The sequence below is a fragment of the Anomalospiza imberbis genome, chromosome 8, assembly GCF_031753505.1.
Source record: "Anomalospiza imberbis isolate Cuckoo-Finch-1a 21T00152 chromosome 8, ASM3175350v1, whole genome shotgun sequence".
Classification (NCBI taxonomy): Eukaryota; Metazoa; Chordata; class Aves; order Passeriformes; family Viduidae; genus Anomalospiza; species Anomalospiza imberbis.
Window position 1 is genome coordinate 14,960,054 of NC_089688.1, and position 17,701 is coordinate 14,977,754.

At 41.9% G+C, this 17,701-nt stretch overlaps 1 protein-coding gene across 26 annotated transcripts in view; it reads left to right on the top strand.

The window, feature by feature from the left end:
- The window catches only part of CAMK2G (calcium/calmodulin dependent protein kinase II gamma), a 119,374-nt gene that overhangs the window by 75,480 nt on the left and 26,193 nt on the right, over nt 1-17,701 (top strand). For 25 of the 26 annotated variants that reach the window (XM_068198514.1, XM_068198520.1, XM_068198503.1 and 22 more), the window contains 7 exons: nt 687-789; nt 1,665-1,748; nt 2,623-2,717; nt 5,286-5,408; nt 7,670-7,753; nt 8,397-8,439; nt 15,820-15,860. In XM_068198514.1, the coding sequence (XP_068054615.1) occupies nt 687-789; nt 1,665-1,748; nt 2,623-2,717; nt 5,286-5,408; nt 7,670-7,753; nt 8,397-8,439; nt 15,820-15,860 (573 nt within the window). The remainder of the gene's footprint in view (nt 1-686; nt 790-1,664; nt 1,749-2,622; nt 2,718-5,285; nt 5,409-7,669; nt 7,754-8,396; nt 8,440-15,819; nt 15,861-17,701) is intronic. The other variant, XM_068198525.1, reaches the window with a different exon arrangement.

Sequence of the window (17,701 nt, forward strand, 5' to 3'; positions counted from 1 at the left end):
ATGGAAAAAGTGACATGGTTGCTTCTTGTAGAGGTGATGGCAGCAGTAGCAAGACAGAATATTTTATGCTGCTGTAAATGTGTAGGAAAGAATTACTTACAAGAATACTCACTGCTGTGCTGCTTATGCCAGTTTGGGGCTTTTTCTGTAAGGGATGAAAACTACTGCCTAGCCAGATGATGCCTTCCCACATTACAGCAGTGTATTTGGCAGCCCTTATTAGCATCATATTTACTTTTTCAGTGCCTTGGGGACTGTCTAATGTTCAAGGGGAGAAACATCACTGCAGATTGTATCTCCTGCATTGTCCCTCCCTTCTTCCCCGCTTCCCTTTCCCCTCCTCCCAGTTATCCTCTTTGAGGAGGGCAGAATAGAATTTTGGCTTAAGTGCTGCAGGAACTGTACTGCCAGTGCCCTCTGGTGTCAGCATGTAATGTATGGGCTGGGTTGGAAGACGCTCTGTCTCCCACAGAGGAGCCAGAGGATTTGTGTTAGACTTGACAATTTTCTGCCGCTCTAGGTCTAGGCCATTTGTTGCTGTTGCTGTGTCTTCATCTGAGCAGGTGTAGTACTGCATGCTAAATTCAGTCAGCAGGTGCAATTTAGTGATGGGGATACTAGGTGAGAGGTTTTAATAAGGATGTCAGTCTTTCATTCTTACTCTCTTTTTTCTTTCTTCTCCTCAGCCTGAGAATTTACTACTAGCGAGTAAATGTAAGGGTGCTGCTGTCAAACTGGCCGACTTCGGACTGGCTATAGAAGTCCAGGGAGAGCAGCAGGCCTGGTTTGGTAAGACTGTTTGAGCTTTCCCAGCTTTGCTCCCCTGTTTTCTGGTGGCTGGTTGAGTTGCATCCTCCTGAGTACTTTCTCTCAGCTCTTCCAGCACACTTCTCTGTATTTGGCTGTTTCTTTGCCAAGCATGACAGCCTCTGGGTCTTAGGCTCAAGCCTAGGTGCAATAGAGGAAAAACTAATAAAGAAAGAACAGATCGCTATGTGTTTCTCTATTTTTCTTCTCAGTTTACAGTAGAGGCTAGTGTCAGAGATGAATGCAGCTGCTAAGTTTAGACCCTGATCTGAACTTCCCTACTGCTTAGAAGTGTAGACATCTGGAATTTTGTTTGGTCACTTTACAGAAATGCATTTGACCTAGCCTTCCTCAGGCACATTTGGATCTGACCTTATCTTTGTTTAGCTAAAACATAATTAGAAATGAGACCTTTTCAGGTTAAAAATCAGCTCTGATACTCTGCAATGCTGCAGAGATTCTGGAAAAACTACTTCTTCTCTGGGTTTCCCCGTATCAGTCGGCAGTCAGATGTGTCCCATTTGTGTCTTGTGTTTTCAAACTCCAGGCCATTATATGTAACAAGGATATAAGGCCTGGCATACAGGTTTGTGCCCAGCTGGTTGACATGGTCTCTCTTACTTGTCTGTTTTTCTTGCAATGCACAGGCACTGCATACCATCTGATTTTCTGTTTTATTTTGGGGTTTCTTGCCTCTTTTTGTTGGTTTACCAAGAGACAGCTCTAGCAAATAAGAGATGAAGAGTGGGAGAGACAAGTTTTGGAATTTGTTAGTTACCACTAGTGGATTTTGTGATATGACAAGCTCTCTTCTGCTTGGGTATTGTAAGTACTTCATGTCGTCCATTTTCTGGCAGGGTTTGCTGGTACTCCAGGCTACCTCTCCCCTGAAGTCTTAAGAAAAGATCCTTATGGAAAACCAGTGGATATATGGGCATGTGGTAAGATTTGACAAAATGTTTTACACTTAAACAACATCATTCCATGTAAAAGAGTGATTCCATGTAGCCTGTTGCTGGGAGGGTGCAGAGTGCTTATTCTTACTGGGTGGAGACATGAAGGCACAATTGAGGATAAGCACCTTGTGTAGATGGAATGAATACTGGAGCCTGAGCTCATTTGATTCTGGCTCCTAATCTTTTCCTTGGGCCATCTGTCAGATGTTTGATACTCAAGAGATAGGACCTGTCTATGCTTTGCAGAGTCAGTTGTTTAGATAAGTGTAGCAATTTCCTATTACACTAACTATGTAGAAGATGAAATACTGAAGAAGAATGGTTTTTTTAAGACAAAAGAAGTAAGTGTTAATGTATCTGGGACAGATAAGTTTAAAGATTTATGATATCAGTGTTGCCTGACATGGACTAAATGGTTCTCTGCAGGCCAGGAGTGTCAGCTTTGTCAGTGTCATTTTTGTCCAAACACCATGCACAGTAAGCATCTAAAAACAGAGTCCTTCCTAAAACATCCCTTGCTGCCCAGGAACCCTAGGAGATATGGCTTCATCTTACTCTGAGAGCAGCTGGGAGTTGTGGCTCGCCAGCCATGGTAGCCAGAGGAGGGTTAGAAGGACATTGTGCAGCTCGTTCTAGCTCCTGACACTGGCGTTAAGAGCCGAACATGAACTGCCAGGGTGAGGTCCAGCAGATGACAGATTTGTACTGTGTTTTGCTATCTCAGAAGACTAAATATGATGGCAAATGAATATATGGAGAAATCATTGCCTTGGGGACTGTCAAGAGGGAAGGAAGAGGGGCTGAAGGAATAAATGGCACATTAGCCTAACCATAGTGTATCTGTGTCTCTCCCTCCCAGGAGTGATTCTGTACATATTACTAGTGGGGTACCCTCCCTTTTGGGATGAAGATCAGCACAAACTCTATCAGCAGATCAAAGCCGGAGCCTATGACGTAAGGGCACTTTCTTGCTGAGTACCTGCATGGGTGTAGAAGCCATCCAAAACATGGCACTGTCTTACCTGGCGTCCTGCAGCAGGCCCCAGCTTCTGTGCAAAGTGACGTTTGACGTGCTCATACACCTCGTTGTCTTCACTGCCTGGGACACAGTCCTGTCTGGGGCTACTGGAGGGTTATGAAGGGAAAGCATCACAGTGGGCACTAGAACATTGACACTTGTTAGGGAAATGCAGAGGGTGGGAAATGATGTCTTCTAGTAATGCTGATATTTTCAGTGGAGTAGAGGGAAGATAGAGTGAAGGAGCTTGTCTTTGTCAAGGCCTAATAAAAAGTATGGGGATGTATTCTGTAAAATAATAGCTTAAATTACGGTCCTTTACTCCTCTGTGCCATAGTCTATGGAAAGCATGGAGCCCAGTGAGAAGACTGAATGGTGGGGGACCATTGGAGGGGTGGTTTTGTGGTGGGGATCAGCATGGTGGAGTGGGTTGGAGGCTCTGGTAAAAAGCCAAGCAGATCATGGAACACTTTCTTAGAGCCTGGCAAAACTGAGGTATAAAAAGTGCCTGAAAGAGGAATAGCAAGGAGGTTAGTACTGAGGGAAGCAAAGGCGGAATAAAATGAAGTTTGAGTACCACAGCTTTATTGTTTGACATAAATTCTTCCCTGTAAGGAGAGGCTTGAGAGGGAAGAAGGAACTCCTGGAAATCCTACCTCAAAGCCTATGGGCATGAATATCAAGAGGAAGTTGGGGAGTTCTTTTTGTAGGCTGTCTTGTGGTTTGTAGTAAACAAAAATAAAACCCCAAAAGGTGAGGGGTCTGCTGGACTCCTTCTGCTGGTCACCTCCCAGCTTCTGTGCTTGAGACCATGAGAGCAGCTGTACTGATGAGAACAAAGGTCTTCCTGTGTCCTGGCTCTGTGGCTTTCCTGTGTGAAAGCAAAGTGATGTCTTTGTACTTGATAGCCTGGAATGGACTTGTGTTCTTCTCTTGCCTTGCTGCCCCTCCAGTTTTTGTGTTGGTTGTTATTTGAAGCATTTTTGCACTAATTATATCAATGGGGATTTTCAAAGCACTTCAGGGACTAAATACCTCTTTCTGTAAGTCATGAAGAGTGAAGTGCCTGATTCCTCCTTACCTGTTTTTTTGAATTATTATCTATAGTGAACAAATTTCACTAGATTCTTCCCTCATTTTGCCTGATAGAAAACCGCTGCATTTTACTGATGCACCTGTCCCTGATGTCCTTACCCAGCACCAAGGGGCCTGTATGCACAGGACCAGTCTGTTGTTCTCCCTTGACAAGAGAGGAAGTGGCAACAGTGAAAACAGTGACTTTTTGCTTTGTGCTGTTGGGTAGGGGTTTTGCAAGACATCACCACAAATACTTCAGAGTTCAGGTGTGAGAAAAGTGTCCTTGCTTGAAACTTCAGCGTCATGATTTTTGAGTATCCTCTTGCAATATTTGCAGAACAAATTGTATAATGCCCTAGTGATGCCTGCAAATGCAGAAAGGAGATTATATGCAAATCAGATACAGCAGGTGTATTGTTATGACCCAACTGAGTAAAGCGATAAAAAAGCGTGAGAAAAAAAGACGGAATAAATTTTTTCTAAATTATATAGTACTGTAAGGACATGTTTTCAGGATAAATCCATTTTTTTTCTCCTACTTAAAGACAGGGAGCTTTACCCCAACAGCATATTTGTGTTCTGAAGTTCGCCTGTATTTGTACAGTAGATTCATAGGATTTAATCTCTGCATGCTGTCATCCATACCACATGCAGGCCTTTAAGGGATGATGCAAATAACTCATCTTTATCATCACTGGAATTATAGCAGAAAGTAGTTATCCCTCATGGATGATCAGCAGCTGAAATACTTTAAATTCTTTTCTTTGTTTTCATGCTTCTGTATTCCAATCCACTGTTACATCTCTCTTGCCCCCCAGGTAAAGATCTTGGTATGGTAGGTGGTTGCAAACAACTTGCTGGTGGGTTGCTACACCCAAGTGACTGGTATTGTTCCAGGATATTGTGTTTTATGGTGGGAAAAGTGTACCTGATGGGATGTTCCCTTTTAGTGGGTTTTGCTTTCATACAGTTTTGCTGTAGTTAACTGTTCGTGATTTTCCATAAGCTGTTAGAGCTTTTAGCATGCTGGAGAAAGAGACAGGTGGGGTAAAAAAAGATAGTGCCTGTGTTTTTCATGTAAGAGTTCAGTTAAGAAGATCTGTGACTTTACTTTTTTAACTGTTGAGTGTGAAAGAAATTCCAAGGTCTGAGTGATTCCTAAAAGGCTTTTAAACTCTTAATCTTCTTGTTTATGTCTGGTGAATGGTACAGGTGTGTCCTGCTATCTGGTACCATTCATTTGCTCGATTCTGGATGATTTTTGTTCAGTATGAGTTTTCACAAAAATTGGTGGGTTTTACAAATGTGTTAGCCCTGGTATCAAAAGGGCAAAAGCTGAAATTTAGCTGTGTGGCAGGGGAGAATCTTTTCTGCTAATAGAAGATATTTCTATTCAGTTCATCATCTGTCCCTTCTTCCTCTTTTAGTTCCCATCACCTGAGTGGGACACTGTGACTCCCGAAGCCAAGAATTTGATCAACCAGATGCTGACGATAAACCCAGCGAAGCGCATCACAGCTGACCAGGCTCTCAAACACCCATGGGTTTGTGTAAGTGTTCTCCTTATTACAGGTTGATTTGTGGTTTGCCTTGAATGGACATGCCAGGAAGACTTGAAGGACTCAGTATATTTCAAATATTTCAGATTTTTTTTTTTTTTGGATACTGGCCTTCAACAAGCCAACTTTGTCATGCTGTGGTACTTTTATTGCCACAGTAGTAAAAAGAATTACCTTATTCTTTTAGAATTTTGTCGGTGTCCACAGTTTCTGTTTTTTTCCCCACATCTTTTCCAATCCATAGCATCCTAAAATATCAAACAGAGTTTGGCATCAGACAAAAATTTTAGGACCATTTCGTTCTTCATCTCTGCTTCAGTTTATGGCATAGCATCTTGGCAATATTTGGGACATTTCTGCTATGCTGCAGCTTAACTGGCTGTAAACTTGAAATCAGCAAAAAATCTTTTGCTGTTCTATGTAGTTTCTGCCTTGCCAGACCTCACACATAAGTATTTTTCATCTTTTGCAAAGTTGGCAAGGAAATCCCAGAACAAGCTGGGTGTGGGTGTAGGAGAGGACAGCAGTGATGCACTTTTATCTCTGCAGGACGAAATAGTTTGAGCTAAGTCTTACCAGATGCTCTGGTAATATCACAGCATAGTTCTGAGATGGGTCTAGTGTGCTCCTTTGCTCATTTGTTCTTGAGAAACTGTGGTGGTGGTGTCCTTATACCACAAATCAACAGATAGCAATTTAAAGTTAATTATGTGAATATCTCTCTAACAGAAGTGTCTGCTGTAAAATGATGCAAGGTCCTTGGAAGTCAAAACTTCACGCTAGCTGAGACTGCATCTCTTTTTTTATTCTTTGCATGCTTATAATCAAGTTCCTGTGTTTTAAACTTTCCTCCCAATGCCTGTACCCAAAGTTGTATTATGATAGCCCACTCCCTGTGGCAACTTTCCTTCTCTGAGCTAGGGAGAGTCTGATTTCACTTCCCAGCCATGTCGGCCTCTCGCTGAAATTGCCTCCTGTCGAGTCTGTTGTTTCCCTTTGCTTTGCAGTCCCTGGGTGCACAACATATGTTTTTTTCTGGATATGAATGGGTCCTCTAAAGTAAATGTTGTAGGAAATCTAAAAAAGTTTAAAAGTTTATCTGAGACACTGAGTGTCTTAGCATCACTGAACTTCTGAAGTATGTGTCCTGATTCTTGTGAGCACACATTGAACAACTAGACATCACTGTCTCTCCTGAAGAGGCTGGAAGAACAGTGACCACCAGAGTTGTTTGAGGACACTTTGGCTACATTCTCCCCACACAGTGCCGTGTGTACTGCAATAGGTGGCCAGCTTTGACAATAGGATCAAAGCAGAGACTTCCCATGAAACTAGCTGAATATACAGACAGTTTACAGTTCTTTTGGGTGTTGCAGAATTTTTTCCAAGCAAGAGAAGGTTAGTGGAGACTTTGTTCACACTTATCTGCCAGGTTAGAAATTCCCCCGCTATCCTCGTAAAGGGAATTCAGGCTTGTGGTTCTATGCAAGAGCAACAGCTATTCAGGCTTGTGGTTCTATGCAAGTACAACAGCTACTTTGGCATTAGTCACTGGCTTCCTCGTGTGCTCTAAATGCTTGGCAGTAACAGTCTCTGATTTCCTCTTGTGGTCTTCTGGGAGGCTGTCTTTTTGCAGCTGATGGCATCCACTCTGCTGTGGATGACAGATGTGCATCACTGCATAGAAATTATGCTCATTTTTTTCCATTGGTACAATAGAAATACATATTATTTTCTCTTACATGATGAGAATCTGTTTCTGCAATACTGATACAAAGATGCCAAGGCCTCTGCTGGTCAACCTCTTAAATTCAGGGGGTTGCCATGTCCAGGAAGGCTGCTGCTCACAAGTATTCCCTTACTGCTTGAAATTTCCCTTTCAAACTGTAGCTAATGCAGCTCAGGTTTTTTCTGTAGTGCCTCTCAGTTCCCCATGGGTATGCTTGTTCATTTGGCTTTGTCTTCATACTGTCTTAAATCTTGTGTGTGCCTGAAAGGCAGGGAGCACTGATTCTCACCTTTGCCTCAGTCATAAATTTCTTGGGTGCAGTCCTGTCATAACCCATCTTGATTTAATGTGTCTTGATGGAAGTTCTCGGGTTATGAACCAGTTGCAGTGCTTTGAATCCATGCAGTGGTGAGAGGCTTGGCCATGTCAGCCTGAATGTGTGGATTGTGTGCAAGTGGAATGAACTTCCCTGGCTGATTTGGTATGGGTATGTTCTTGATCTTCTGCTGTTCCTGTTTTTCAGCAACGATCCACTGTCGCATCAATGATGCACAGGCAGGAGACTGTGGAATGCTTGAGAAAGTTCAATGCTAGAAGGAAGCTAAAGGTAAGTACATCTTAACTTGCGTCAGGTTTGATTTTAGTTCTTTGAATTTGAGGTTAGTGCCTTCCTAGCAGCAATACTTTTTTTCATGACTAGCAGTGTTAGAGGAGTACCTTATGTGATCCTCCAGTACAGGGCACTGAAGTAGTATACTGAGGAGCTGGCTAGTTCCTTTCTCCAAGCTCTAACCTTCCATGCCTCTTCTGCTACATATTCACCCCTTCTAGTTTCTACCGGTGAGTTGAAATAGAGCAGATAGTTCTGGAACTTTTAGTTCTGAACACTCTGCACCTTCCAGTACTAGTGGTACCAGTTGCCTGCAGCTGGGGCAAAGCCTCCTGGCCTATGCAAAAGCAGCTCTCTGCTGTGTGAAATCTAGGAAGCAGCTATGTGTTTAATTCTTAGTGCCATTTCAGATTTCCTGGGCTATCCTGCCTGGCATCTAGCTACTGTTCTAGAAAGGCAGGACTGTGAGTGGTCCCATGTCAAGCCTAAGAGCCACAAGAATCCTGGACACACTGGGGTTCTTCAGGGTACCAGTGGTATACCTCTGCATTGGTTACTGATGCAAGGTGTCATCCATGGGTCAGCCCAGCCCCTTTCTCAAGTGGCACTTTCTGTTATCCCTGCTTTGTCTTCCCCACAGGGTGCAATCCTCACGACGATGCTTGTGTCTCGAAATTTTTCAGGTAAGTCCTCAATGTTCCCATCCTTCCTTGGTTTTGTTTTGTGTGAGTGAGCTGGAGAATATTTTAACCGTTTTGGGGTCAAGTGGGAGAGGAGGAAACATGGTTTCAGTTCATCATGGTGTAATGGTGGTCACTTTGCCTCAGCTGGTGACCAGTGTGAAATAGGAAATCATTTGTTTGGAAAGGAGCACATGGTATTGTAGTCTGGTACAAAACATAAGTCAAGTCAGCTTCCATAATCATCTCATGATATTTTATTAGCAAATTACTTGTGAGAAATTCTAGCTGATATCATTAGCTTTCTCATCATAAACCAGGAGTGAAGAGCTCTTATTAGGTAGGAATGTTTCCTTCAGACCTGAGGCAGGGACAGGGAAGTAATATTGGTGAGAACAGGGACAGGAGCTATTTGGGTATTGTATTACTTTGACTCATCAAGAATGGGTCTGAAGTGTCTGGCTATTAGTTTTCCTTCTTGGAGTCTCAGAAGTGATTTTCATCCTTTTAAATTTAATAGCTGGTAGTCTGGCTCCCACCCAACTGCATTACGTAGTGCATTTACTGAAAATGCAAATCTCAACACGTAAATCCATGCTTTTTGGAAGATTATTGTCTTGGCTTGGCACATCTAGGTGACGCAGTCTTATCTGTGCTCATTTTCATTTGGGTGGAAAACCTCTATTTGTAAGTGCTTTTGGTTTATGGGGTCTTTGTTTTCTTTACCCTCATTGTAATTTTCTTTCTCTTTTAAAAGAGCAGTCATTCAGTGCATGAGTCAGATTTTTATTGCACCTGACTACAGCTGCTTTCAAGTGGAACTCTGCTATATGGATTATGTGATGATGGCAGTGTTTTAATTTCGTCTGGGCATTTACTAATGGTGGATACCATTACTTATATTCTGGATGTTGTTACAATAAACTTGTAATTGGAATGAAAAACTCTGTGAAATGATCATCCCAGCACACGAAGTGCACATTTGTGCATACATTCTTCTGTGAACTCAAGGCAGCATTTTTAACCTTCTGTATGGTGAGGTTAAAAAAAAATTCTACATGAAACTATGCTACAATTAAGGGCCAGCCCTCACCAACATCCAAACATTTTTTTCTTGGTTCTTGCTTTCAGGTGGACCTGTGCCAGTATGTCAGCATTACTTGTAGCTACAACAATTTCTTTTTTCTGCATTTCTCATAGTTTGGTCTTAAAGAGACAGAGTAATTTTATCCATCCATCTGTCTCACAACTGTGCTTTTACAGTACTAAAAAATTCTGTACTGTTTTCTGGGATTGATTTTGAAATAACTGTCTGAGGAGCTATGGCACAATGACAGGACTTCCACAGGCCTGTACAGAGCTAAACATTTTCTTGGGCCTTCTGCTGGTGTGAACTGTTTTTGTTCTATTTACACAGCTCATCTTTATTTCACTTAATTGACAATTCTGAAATAGTCAGGGGGTTTATTCTTTTTTTTTAATAAACAGAAGTTTTAGATTAATTTTTAATCTGCAAATGTTGTCACTTCTAATGAAGATGCAGAAGTGCTTGGGTAAGAAAATCTCTTATGAGTAGGATTTTGAGTACTTGAAATGCCAGAGAGAAGGGTTCTCCTTAATGGTGTGTGACCTATACATCCACTTAATCCCTGAGCTAGTACTGAGGAGGAAAAAGCTTGCTCTACTCATTCTTCTCTGTATCAAGGGCTGAAGCTGCTGGATCCACTTCAGTTAACAGCTGAAGAAAAGGAAATCCTAGGTGGCTCTTAGTGACTGCACGGTTTGCAGTGTCACTGAGCTCTGCTTTGAATATAAACTGTGATTCCAAGTATGAGACACACAGAAAAACTGTCCAGAGAGAGATGCTGTGAATTTAGATTCAAAGCCTCTGTCAAGAGTAGCAATTCCTTACATTTTTATGTATTTTTAGAGGGATGAGATCATCTAGTCCTGTTTCCTTTGCAGGACTGTGTGTAATATGAGCTTGACTTTTAAAAATGGTAATTACTTTTTAATTTACTTAGGTTTTCTAGTTGGCTGCAGTTGAAGTAGATGCATCTGCTGGAATTAAAGAATAAATGCATGCTAACTGAAAGTAATAAGTTAAAAAGTTTGTGTGGGAACTTTAGGTAGAGCTCAGACTTTTCTTACCACAAGAAACATCTAACTGCTCTTGAAGGGTTCTGCAATAATATTTCTTTCTTTCCCTAAAGCCCTTAAGTGGTTTTTATTTTTCTCTAATTGGGTGACATTATTTTGTGGGTTTTTAAAAGTCCCATTCCCAGCAGACAGGGAACTAGATTTATGAAGAGAGAAGCTTCTTCCTGCCTAGGGATGAGATCTCCTAAAAGCTTCTTTCATAGATGTTTTGAACAAAGAGGAAAATGAAGGCTCATGTGACCCCAGTATCAATTAATTAGGCACGATTATACTATCTGCAGGAAATTTGAGAAGACTCCTTTAATCTCACTGTCATTACTATCTCCTGTGTCACATTTTATAATATGGAGCTCCTTCTTGTGTAGGCCTGTGACAAATTCCTAATGCATCTGTAGCAGTATTCTCTCTCTTTTTAGCCCATCAAAAATTAATTTTTTTACAAAGCAAAAAAAAAAAAAAAAGATTTCTGTTCTTTTGTGAATAATTTGTTGCTTGCTATGTGCCTTTTGCCCCAGGGCAGTTAAGTTAAAGGATATCTGGTTCCTTTCCCCAGTTATGATATATTCAGCTATTTAATATTGGCTGTTTGTGGTTCTTTTTAGAAGATTGCATCTCAGACCAGCTGTAGGCTATTTGTTAAAAGCAGGTACAGTTGCACTCCTTTCAGCATAAGGCAGGAAGTTGAAACCTGGTTACACTAAGGGGTTTGTAGCTTCTCTCCACACTCTGGTAGGTGTTAATTCAGATGCAATCTAAATTTTGCTGTAGGATTGTTAGGGTCACACCAAGGTATACACAGGATTACTTGGGTGCTCATTTGGGGCTTCGGATGTTCAGATGATCCAAGCAAGCACTGACCTGATCTGCGTTCACTTACAGAATACAGAAGTGCAGTCAGTAAATCAACTGATTAGATCATATGCAAGAAACTCCTAAATCACCTTCTGAGAAGTAAATGTGTATTTATAACTGGAAGAGAATTGGCAAGGTTTTTAGAGATTCCTGCTATATTTAAGGGTGCCTGGACTCATTTATGTAGATAAAACTCTGTAAATAAGCTTGCTATAAACTGAGTGAAAGAATGGGAAAAAAATTGTTCTCATCTTAGGAGCAGCCATCTTCACAAAATGCTGAGAAGTGGCTTTTCACCGTAAGCCGATTTTTATGCACAACTTACAAGTGGCCTATGTGAAATTCTTAGTACTGTTTTCCTGAGTGGATTGCAACTGTTAATTTGGGGAGCTGTTCAACAAGTGTTCACACTGTGAAATTAATGTCTTTCACATGGTTCAGTCCTATGTTCAAAATAGATCCTAAGGCAGACATTGCAGGTAATTATGCCTTATGCCTGAAACCTCTATTTTTAGCTGATGTTGAGCTTTCTTCTGGGTTGTCACTGCATACTCCAGTCAGTTTTGTGAGGGAGCTAGTGTGGCAGAGTGTGATAATAACTGGAATTCGTTACATGTCTCTGCAGATCCTCATTAACACTCCAGTGTGCAGGTTTGAGGTTTTGGCTAGATAGGTGAAGTTGAGTGAGACTGGTGGCAGATTTGAGGAGCAGAGGTCTTTCTAACTAAGTAAAGAAGGCCTGAATATGCCTGTGTATATTTAGTGTAACTTGTACAGAGACATTTTGTTAGCTGACTAAAGAAAAGGAGGATTTCAGTTAGTAACTTCAATTTGCAATTTCCTAGAGTGATACGGATTTCATAGCTGCATTTAATTGTTTATCACTACAGCCAGAAAGTCTAATTTTTCATCAAAAGTGGATGTAAATTATTAGAATAATTTCTTCTACTTCTACCTTCCTCTCTCTAAAGTTCAGGAAAGCTCTGGGAATATTTTTGTTGTGGTGTTTGTCCTTAATAAATAGATACTCTTGAAGTTACATTGCATTCATGGGCATTGTGTGTGATGGTAGCCAAAAGTGCCTCTTGTGACTGCACACTGTTGGCTCCTTTGTGGTGACCCCGGAAGTGACATCAAGTTGAGAAATAGTCAATATTACTTTCTTTGGACTGAGAATATGAGAATGGCGAGCTGCAACTCTGTGTCATAAGTCTGTGTCGGTATGATACAATTTTTATTTTATGAAGTCTTAGTAAAGTTCAGAATTCTTCAGGTATAAATGCTTGTGTTTAGAAGGCAGAACTTGGCTTGTTTGTTAGGATGGCATCATAAGTTAGTCAGACTTAATAGAATCAGCCTCAGTGTTCTTCCTGCATCCCAAAAAAGAATTCTCTGGAAGCTTTAATGAAGTGAGAAATGTAACTGAGTTTTGGCAGCTGAGGACAGGGCAAATCCAGGGACAGGCTGGATGCTGGTTGCTCTCTCTGGAAGAGGAGTGGGGCTGGCAGTGGGGAAGACACTCTCTGTGGCTGTCTTTGGAGTGAGTGTTTCCTCTTCAGTCCCCCCTTGGCTCTGGTACATCCAGAGTGTCTGGTGTTTATTGCTGATGAGTTCAGCATTAGGGATTTGTGTTTCTGCCAGGAGCATGGTCCAGAGCCCAGGCTGTTTACTATGGAGGCCAGAACTGAAAAATGTGGGAAGAGGGAGGGGTATGTGCAGGAGAGGCCTTTTGTGTTTCTCTTCAGAGTTTAACTGAAGTGTCTTGTTAAGCCAGGAACAGAATTGTGTTTTTAAGTTACTGGGTTAGCAGCATGTGCTTTCATGTTTCTTTATTCTAGAAGAACTCTTAACTTCTAGAAGTTAAGAGAAGAAGGAATTTAATCCCTTTAACATGTAGAGGAAATGAGAAAAAAATAATCCTAGCATCTCACACCTGGAAAACCGTAGAGCATTGGTACAAGACTGTTTCGGGAACAGTAAAGAATCTGCCTGCATGTGTCTTTGCATATTTCCCCTCCTGTTGTCTCTTTGCTAATCTGCCTGTCTTCTAAAAGGATTATTACAGGAAGTCTTGTCTGTTGCTTGTGCAGAAGTTCCTCTTGCATTCCCTTTTACTTCTGTCTTGTAATTTGTACAGGTTGATCTGTGGGTAGGCCTGTATGCACCCCTGTTGTCTGAGGTGTCTGAGTCATCTTTGTGTGTAAATGCATTTCATGGGCTCTCCAGCTCTCTATAAACCCAGTATAATGCATGAACCAAATACACACCACGGACCAAGTTTCTTTCTACAGTACTGGGATGCTCTCAGGCCTGTGGAGAGCAGTGTGTGCCATGCAGAGGTGCAGTCAGGGAAGGAGGCTGGATGGGCAGGCTGCACCAGGGAACATGGATCAACGTTACATAGTGCTGGGCTGCACGGAGGGACTCTCAGCTGAATTTGCTTTAATGTTGTAGAATGGGATTTTAGCTGTCTTCTGTCCACAAAGACAAATATGAGGTTGTGGGAAAACTGCAGAAAGTGTGAAAAATGTTGCTTCCCTGCTTGTCTCTGGGATGCTCCCAGAACATATGGTAGTACTATTTTGCTTCTCTGATGGTGGAGGTTTTTTTCCACTTCAAGGATGTCCCATTTGGTGTATTTGTTAAGTTGCAGAATCCTTTACTCCTTCTGAAGTGTTGTAAGGCTGTAACAGTTTCTTGTTTTCGGCAGTTGTTGTGTGAGATGCCTTCATTCATGTATGGTATGAATGCTGGACCCCTTTTGACCCCATAGTCACATTGTTCTCCTTCTCACTTGCATGTAGAATCAAGCTAGCCTTTGTCATGCCTTAAAAGTGGCAAGAACTTACTTGTCTTGCAGTCTTACAATGCTTTAATACGTGTACACTCAGAAAAGAGACTGTTGCAGGGCAGATGAGTTGCTTTGCCCACCTTCATGTGTGCACATTGGAACACTGTTTTGGCACATCACATTCAGAAAACCTCTGCATAAGGTTCTTCCAATGTTCTTGGCTTCTGAGAGCTGGAATGAAAACTAAATTGTAATCTAGCTTTATACTTGCATTAGAGAGTAGAATTAGGAAAACAGTTCAAAGATTCTAGTAAGCTTATATGGGGTGCCACCTCTTTGTTGGGAGGAGATGTTGTAGTCATTTGCACCAACTCAGCTAATATTATGTAGTTAATCCATGTCTGTAGGGTCTTGTAGGGAAGGCAGGGTGGAAAATGTGGTTGACATAAAATTTGAACAGTTGATTAGATATTGCATAAACCTTTTTTGCCTAATGTTGCTGCTTCTAGAGAGACTGAGCACTCTGTGCAAGTTGGTCAGTATGTCTTTGGGAATTTTAACAGTCATGTCTGCATTGTCTTAGGACTTGCCTTTTCTCTAGGCTTCATCTTTGCTGCACCTAAAACCCAGGTGCCCAGACCCAGAAGCTGTTTAGGAGAGCCATAGCATGTGTTGGTACAGTACAGCTACTTGCATGCTGTTTACAGAAGTTGATACAACTAAATACATTCTTCATAAGTATGCAAGAAATGGTTTGTATCTGTTGAAGTTGTAGATGGGATCTTGCTGTTGACAGTCATGGTTAATGTACCATTTTGCTGTAATAGATGAAGCAGCTCCTTCATCACTCCCAAGTGTGCCTTCTGCCAGGCATTTGTTGTGGGCTCTCTGTGTGGGCTTATCATTCTCTCAGTTTCATTGGTAGTGCCAGTTGTTCAAGTTGAGCACAGCAGAGCATCTTTATCTTTCAATTAAGAAATTCAGCCTAGTTCCCTGTCTCTTTTGCCATTCTTCCTTTTTTTAACAGTTTTCAGATGTTGCCTTTTACACTTTTTCAGTCCCTGTCTTTTAGCTATCCAGCTATCCTCAAAGAAACTGTGAATAACAGTAATTAGAAGGCTTCTGTATTATCAGCACCCCCTTTATAAACCACATATGTTTTGTGAATGGCTGCACTTACAGGTGTAGCCTTCACCCTGCTGCAAAAATCAGAATCAAAGATTTGTTTTGCTCCTGTAACTGCTGACACTTCTGGGTGGGGTCACAGTGTGTGAGTGGGAGATTGACAGAGAAGCTCTAAATTTCCAATTCAGACTTGGTCTTCTTGAGGTAGTGAAAGTGGTAGTATTTTGCCTGAATAAGTGAACAATAGATAGGATAGATGACCCTCTGCTATCAGCATGAATTTGATGAGTGACTTGTCCTGTTTTTCTAGGTCTCTTGCTGCTAGAGAGGAGTTAGCAGGATGGTTGTCCTTCTAAAGTTTGGTGCATTTTTGAGGGAAGTGGTTGGGGGAGAGAGAGAGAGAGAGAGGATAATCTTGAAACCAAAATCTGACCTACTTCTGCTTTTCTCCACAGCTGCCAAAAGCCTGCTGAACAAGAAGTCAGATGGAGTGAAGGTAAGTTCTTGCTTTGCCATTTCACTGTCTCTCCCACCATCTGAACAGAAGGTAGCCAGTCTCTCTGGTGCCTGTCCCTTTCCAGGGTAAAACCACAGCCCTGTGGCCTGGATTGCTATAATCAGTGTCTTGTTATGGAACCCTGGGTGGGATCTTAGTGTTCCTTACATGCATAACTAGCTAAGTGGATTGTTGGCAGCAGCAGGAATTCCTTTTCCCCTTTCTGTGATGTATGGAGAACTGGTCAGCACTGGATTAGAAAGACCAAGGACTTGCTCAGTTGTTACACATGCCTTTGACTAGTCTGTTCTGTTCAGTGCTTCTGACTGAAAATTGCACAGAGCAATTGTGAGTGACTGATGATATACCCAGCAGACCCCATAGAAGTTTCTTGGACTACTCACTTGGACAGATGCTGAAGGCTGAGCTGGGAAGAAGGGTGGGGAAGGAGGAGCCTCCAAATGTTCATGTTTGGACAGAACAGAAACTGAGGATTGTGTTAAAAGTTCAGTTCATGTGCCTGAAGTTGAGGCACTCTTCTGTTCCCTTCTGAAGGGAATTATTTTTTCCCCACTTGAATGTCACTCTTTATGTTGCATGGTCATCATTTACTTCTGGAAGTCACACAGGCCCTTGCCAAAGCTCTGTTTTTGCAGGCAGCAGCCCTTTACTGTCTGGTACTGGAGGAGAGACAATTATAGGCTAGAGCGTGGTCCTCCCCTAACTGTTCTGAAGGATAATTGTCCTCCACATGGAAAAGAAGAGTTGGGTTTATTTGCTTGCATTTTCCTTTGAAGTCCAAACCTTTCTCCACAGCTGCTAGGTGGAACAGTTCATCTCCTGGTTTAGCACTGTGGACAGTCTTCATTCCTCCTGTGCTAGGGGGCTGCTATTCACACTGTAGGACCAGCACACTTGTTCTCTCCTGCTCTCTGAGCCTTTGTCCATTTTAATGTCCATTAAAATGGACAAAGGAGGTACATGTAAATCTTGAGGCACAACTTCCTGGTAATGTAGTTACAAGGAGACCCTGTACGTTAGAACCTTCCAGCTCCATAGAAAGCTTGTGGTGTTTGGTTCATAGAGTTCACAATGTCTTCCTCTGTGAAAAGGATCATTCTGGATTTACTTTTCTTCATCCCTTTGCAGTGTATGTTGCTCCTTGTATGTGTAATTGAATACTGTGATAAAGTGGAATGTATATTAGAGAGCATAGCATTCTCTGTTCATGGTGAATGAGATTGTCCTCTGGAAACCGCTGGAGACACTGGAGACCTGCAGTCAGGAGTCTGACTGCAGCTTTTTCCATGCAGCTTCCTCCCTCCAAAGTGTTACAGCAGTCTGGCTTTGCAGTGTGAACCTCAGTGTTGTCCATGAGGGGCATTGCTCATGTTCATCCTGAGCTGAGGGCCCCCAGGAGAGGTGTTTAAGCTGTGCATTTTTCCTGAATGGTGTCTATCTTCAGGTATGGATTTTGAGCTCTCATTTCTGTAAGTGTTAAACTCAGAAATAAATAATGTATTTCTTATTAAAGCTCCTGGTTTGAGTTATTCTTCTGCTCAGTAATATAGACTTTTAAAAGTACAAGTTGTTTTTCCCCAGTGCTAAACTTGGACAAAACAGAGAGTGCATAATGGTCTGTGTGTGTTAGTAGGACATCCTTAACACTTCTGTTGTAGGATTTCTGTGTCTACTTGCTTATCTCGCTCCTAGCCCTACTGAAATGAGTGCTGCATCCCATTTGAAGTGTAGTCTTTTACCACGTCCATTTGCTTGTTGGAGCAGTAGTGGTCCATTGACTGCTGAGGACATTCTTTGGGCTGGTCACTGTCTGGTTGGTG